The following is a 6,000-nucleotide window of genomic DNA, read 5'->3' on the forward strand; positions in this document are numbered from 1 at the left end:
CTAAGCGACTTAATTCTTTACATAAAGATTGAGGCATTAAAAAAATACGACATTTGCATAGACCGACATAAATGCCGATACAATTTTTATCGGATTTTCATTCTCCGCAAATGATAGAGTTATTCTGTTTAAGCCTGATAATTTTTGTACCACTTTATTCTTAATGTCCGAAAAGGTTTATGTTGTTGATCTTGCCATTGAAGAGGATAAATCAAGATAATAATCTTGTAGTTCACCATTTCCAGCCCGCAACTTATGATCAAGTACATTTGATAGGGCAGCCAACGTTTTTTTTCTGAAAAATAAAGCTGATTTTTGCAAATTTATAAGTGTTTGGATTTTTAAGAAAATAAAAATCAAACCGAATTAAAAAGTAAAATTCAGTTTGCTTCGATTCTTGGTTTAACTAAAATATAAGAATAATTTTTTTTTTTAAAATAGAACTTAAAAAGTTAATAGATATTATATTTAGGGATTAAATATAAGCTAAATTGTAATATATCATAAATATATAAAAAATAACGTTATATGTGTATTTATATGTATATATATACTGCTTTTGTGTTTTTAGTTTTTTATTTTTTAAAATTAGAAATTGATGCAAACCAGATTTTTATAAACTGACTATTTTCAATTTATATTGAAAAAAGAGTCATTTATACTCCTAGTGTTTGACTCGAGGCTCAAGTAAATTATTAACGTTCGAAAAGGTTCAAATATACCCCCAACGTCTTAAAAGTGAATAAAAATCCTCCAATTTTGACGTCTCATTTATGCGTCAAAATCGGAGCATGGTTATTCACTTTTTTAAGACTTACGCTTTGTATGGATAGGGGAGAGAAAGGGGAAGGGAATGTAATATAAAGGGAAGGGAAGGGAGGGGATGGAAAGGGAAAGTAAAATTGAAATATAATTGTGTTTTGATAGCTAACATAATTGGAAAGGTGAAGAGAAAGGAAAATATATTATTTTTATTTGAACAAATGAAAAGAAAAAAGACAATAATTTTTATTTAACATCCTTAATAATTTTCATACATTTTTTTATTGGTTTTAATAGTGCTACAGAAAACTAACTAATTATTGATAAATTTAATAAAATTAATTTTATAACAATGAGCTCATGCGGCACATCAGCAATTTCACCGGATTTTAAAACAGTATATGAATTTGAAAAAAAAATGATAGGTGGTGTATGAAAATGACAATATTTAAACGGCGTGATTAAAATGACAAAACATTTAAAGTTGATGAATTTTTATGGCATTCCCTAAAAATAATAATATTCATATTAATTAATAAAAATAAAAAATATAAAAAATAAATTATTTTAATAATTATTAAAAATAAAAAAATAAGATATGAAAATAAAAGAAATCCATTAAAATATTTAAAAAGATGTAACATAAGAGATAAAATAATTAATACTATTTTTTTTAACATGATGTAAATATTTATAAAAATAAATTAAAAATTTATGAAATTTTATAAAAATAGAAAAAACATTCATTATAAATTTTATATTTTTAATTGGAGTTGAATTTATCTCCACCCCAAAATGAGGTGTAATTGATTTCAACTCTTTGAAGGTGAATGAAGGGGAATGATTCACCTTCCATTCCCTTCTTTTTTTTTTTAATTAAATCGTTTGTCCAAATAAAAAAAATTAATTCTCTTTATATTATCTTCTCTTTTCTTTTCTTTAAATCCAATGCATGCAACAATATTTAAATTTTTTCGGATATTAAAGACTCACTTATATGATGAATTGTAATACATTCCATATTGACCCATTCCGAGAACACCAGCTATTATATGTCTCAGATTTGTACTAATGTCAAATTTTGGAACAAGCAAAAATATCAAACTTATAATAATTCCTGCTTAAAATAATGAAAACAAATGGAGTTAGTGAAGAAACGCGTGTCCTAATCCTAATTAAGCCGTGGGTCGGTTAACAAGAAAGAAAAAGCAATCAGCAAAATCCAGATTAATTTTCATAATTCAAATTTGACATTTTGATTCTTTGGAAACCCTAAAACAAGAAGAGAATGGCGACTTTAATTGTTCCTCCCAATCTGTCTTCCCCTAGAGATGACGCTATTCAACTCCACCGCGCTTTCAAAGGTAACCCATGACCCTCTTATAATTTATCTTTCATTTCAGTATCATTAATTTTATTTACTAATCAATGATTGTCAATCAAGAAATATGTTCTTGTCCACACGGGTTTGGTGTAGTGGTCTAAATTTCAGCCATTTGGGTGTCATGATCATGAGTTCAAATTCCGGCTAAGCCCTTGCCAGGTATGTAGCTTTGCGGGCGGTCTGCGTCCGGAATTTGACAGTAACCCTAGGCTTCAGTTTAGGGTAAAAAAAAAGTCTTTGTGGTTAATCTGGGGTTTGAGAATTTTTGAAGAAACTCATATATTTTTGTTATTCAATCGAGTTTTGATAAATGTGTGCAGTTGTATTTAGGGTTACGAGTTCTTGAGTTTAAACCCAATTGCGAGTGGAAGGTATAGAAAGATTTGTTTGAGAGTTCGGGGGATTTTATTTGGGCTGAGGAATGAGATGATCTGTGAATGTAAACTTGAGAAGTAGCAATAGATTGGAATTGTTAGATTAGGGTGATTACTGCATAATAAGAAAGCCACTTTATAACCTTTTTATTTGACTGAAGAATTATAAATTTACCAGAGCTTGTCTAGAAAATCATAATTAAAGCATCATTGTAAAGGATAATGCAATTGCAAATACCGAGATCCTATTTCCATATACAAGGATAATTGAAGACAAAACGAGAAACTTCTGTCAAATGTGTGATATTTTGTTTTGAACTTGTTTGATGTTCTCTTACCTAGGATTTGGGTGCGACACTGCTGCTGTGATTAATATACTGGCTCATCGAGATGCATCTCAGCGTATGCTCATCCAACATGAGTACAAAACAATGTACTCTGAGGACATTTTTAAGCGCTTGTCTTCAGAACTCAGTGGCAAATTGGAGGTACCAATGTTTTACCTCAGGAATTCTTTCAATCATTTTGGTAGTATGCATGTTAGATTCTTTTAATTATTTAAGAATAATAGCACTATGATTTTCATTTCAAGTAATGGAGAGTTTGTAACTAGTTTGTCGCGATCAAGATTGGCAAAATAGCGGTTTCTATGTCTATGCATATCTTTCATTTTTTGTTGTATTTCAGACAGCTGTTCTTCTTTGGATGCACGATCTACCTGGGCGTGATGCAATAATTGTTCGGCAAGCATTGCTTTCAGGGTCGTTGAATCTTGAAGCTGCAACAGAAGTAATCTGTTCTCGCACCCCTTCCCAGATTCAGGTGCTTAAGCAGCATTACTATGCAAAATTTGGGGTTCATATGGAACATGATGTCAGCTCACGTGTATCTGGGGATCATAAAACTGTATGTTATGTTTACTGCATCTCTTTAATTTTATACTGGTCAGCTTTTTCTTGTAAATTTGTGCTCCAAGATTTTTTTTATTATTATTTCTATGAAATCTCATTTGTTCTCTACACCTAGTTTCACATGTTCGTTTTTGTTCCATCGTTCAGAAACAACGGTTTATGATACATTTCAGGGATTTTTTGTTTTTGTTTAGTTTTTCTCATTGTTACTATGTTGTCCCGATATGAGATTTTAATTCCTGTGTAACATCGGAGCCTTTTGCTGGTGCTGGCTTCATTTTGATTTCCAATACCTGCATACATTCTGTAATGAACATTATAATATTTCATCTATGAATGTTTTTGGTTGATTATCTATCATTGCTTTGAGTAGCTGCTAGATTTATTGAGACAAAGTCATCTATTGGGAGTTTTAGTAACATTAATTAGTTGTAGCAATGAAACTTGTTATTGCTGTGCCCTATAGGTGTAGGTCATATATAAGCATATAACATAGCTATTGCTACTTTATGGAAAGATTAATTGGACTACCCATCAAATATATAAAACTTTTACTTCTCTCTTAAGGAAGACTTGTTTTTAAAAGAAAGATTTTATTAGTGTCATTTTATTCCTTTTTCCACTTCATCTTTCCCAGCACAACTCTGTGTGTTCTTTTATTTTTTATTTTTTCATGTTTCTTTCTTTGGTGTTTGCTTTTAACCTTGTATTCGTGGAGAATATTGAATTTATCTGTATCTGAAATATATGATTTAGCTCTTGCTTGCATATGCGAGTATTCCTCGCTATGAAGGTCGGGAAGTTGACAATGTGACGGCTCAGAGTGATGCAAAAGCTCTTTATAAAGCTGGAGAGAAGAAATTAGGAACCGATGAGAATACTTTCATCCGCATATTCAGCGAACGGAGTGGAGCTCATTTAGCTGCTGTAGATTATGCTTATCACAACATGTATGGAAACTCTCTAAAAAAGGTATTCTTTCTGTCTGTTCTCAATCTTGAAATTCTTTTGTGGGGCAAAGTTTGAATGAATACTTTTTCAGGCTATAAAGCGTGAAACATCAGGACTTTTCAAGTATGCTTTATTGACAATTTTGCAATGCTCTGGAATTCCAGCACAGTACTTTGCAAAGGTATTTTTTCTGAACACATCTGTCTTTATATTACATCAGCATTTGGTTACTATAGAAATCATATTTTCACATGCCATGGTTTTGGATATGAGAGATTTTTGGTAGACATATGACTTTACTATGTGATCGAGAAAACATCAGACAAGTGATCTTAATATTGGTAGTAGGCATATGAATGCTCCTGTGTTAGAGAAAACTTCAGCTTCAACACTTAAAATTAGATTCCTTGGGGACTTTTTCGTCATTTTTGAATGGATAATAATGAGTACTTTAAATTTAAAGCTTAATTTTTTCCGATAATCATAGAATTTTCTTGTCACAACAATCTTTCATTTACAGTGCTGCATTGTGTTTTCTTGTCTTCACCTTTTGTAACAAAACAAATTTAGAGCATCGTCTTCATTCATTCATAGTTATTATGGCAAAAAAATTCTGTGTTGATAATGTTTGCTGCAAGTGTATTTAGTTTCCTGAAATATGGATTATCGCGTTTAAAACCTGGAGTTAGAGATTTTAGAACAAGCGAAAGATCCTTTTGTCTGTTTCTAATTTTACTGCACCATTATACTGCTATAAGGTTACGAACTTTGCAACAACACTGTTCAGCTCTTGCTCATTCTAATGTATCTATCTTAAAGCCATTAATTTGTCTTCCGTTGAACTTCGTTCCAGGTACTGCACAAGGCGATGAAAGGCCTAGGTACGAACGATACCACCTTGATAAGGGTAATAGTTACGAGGACTGAGATTGATATGCAATATATAAAAGCTGAATACCTGAAGAAGTATAAAAAGACATTGAACAATGCAGTGCATTCAGAAACGTCAGGGCATTATCGAGCATTCCTTCTTGAGCTTTTGGGCCCCAATCATTAGTGATATATAAAGTTCACCCCTGATTGAATCTTGTGGTGAAGAGACAATTTAATTCTGTAAATGCTTGTGTTTGTGTACATATTGTGTAATGTGTATAATGTTTGATAGTATGATTGGTTTATATGTATTGGTGTATAGAGTACAAATTAATAGTATGATTGTTGTATACGTATTGGTGTATAATGAGAGAATATCCATGTACTTGTGTGGGTTGATGCCAGATTTCTCATTCTCACAATTTAAGGAAAATACTACGGTTATTTTGTTTTTAATTTATTTTGTCCATCTGACCATTGGATGAACGTGAACGGTGATAAGCGGATAAAGTAAATATATGTAAATTATTCTAGAATAGTAGGATAATATTAAATTGCTACAATTACCCTTTATAATAGGAAGCATACAAATTATTCAAGAATATAATGGTTTACAATAAGTATTACAAGTTCATTTCAAATTTAGCGTTTTACAAGTCCACACTGATTTTTGCAAGCTCACATCTGAATTTATTATTTTTCTAGCTTAACAACTTTTATAATAATGATTCTCTTGGCTTATATT

The 6,000-nt window shown here is 31.1% G+C and overlaps 1 protein-coding gene across 1 annotated transcript; it reads left to right on the top strand.

The window, feature by feature from the left end:
• The first annotated feature begins 1,926 nt into the window (after positions 1 to 1,926).
• Positions 1,927 to 5,711, top strand: LOC126670316 (annexin D5-like). Its single transcript, XM_050364019.2, has 6 exons — positions 1,927 to 2,126; positions 2,863 to 3,008; positions 3,208 to 3,426; positions 4,188 to 4,403; positions 4,474 to 4,563; positions 5,236 to 5,711. Exons 1-6 carry the CDS (start codon positions 2,051 to 2,053, stop codon positions 5,437 to 5,439), a joined length of 951 nt encoding a protein of 316 aa, XP_050219976.1. The 5' UTR covers positions 1,927 to 2,050; the 3' UTR covers positions 5,440 to 5,711.
• The last annotated feature ends 289 nt before the right edge of the window (positions 5,712 to 6,000 follow it).

Source organism: Mercurialis annua, linkage group LG2 (genome assembly GCF_937616625.2).
Source record: "Mercurialis annua linkage group LG2, ddMerAnnu1.2, whole genome shotgun sequence".
Classification (NCBI taxonomy): Eukaryota; Viridiplantae; Streptophyta; class Magnoliopsida; order Malpighiales; family Euphorbiaceae; genus Mercurialis; species Mercurialis annua.

What these genes read in the sequence shown, in the direction of transcription:
- LOC126670316 (XM_050364019.2), top strand. Translation starts at nt 2,051, where the DNA reads ATGGCGACTTTAATTGTTCCTCCCAATCTGTCTTCCCCTAGAGATGAC. An exon ending in AACTCAGTGGCAAATTGGAG is followed by an intron (nt 3,009 to 3,207) that starts GTACCAATGTTT and finishes GTTGTATTTCAG; the next exon opens with ACAGCTGTTCTTCTTTGGAT. An exon ending in ATGGAAACTCTCTAAAAAAG is followed by an intron (nt 4,404 to 4,473) that starts GTATTCTTTCTG and finishes ATACTTTTTCAG; the next exon opens with GCTATAAAGCGTGAAACATC.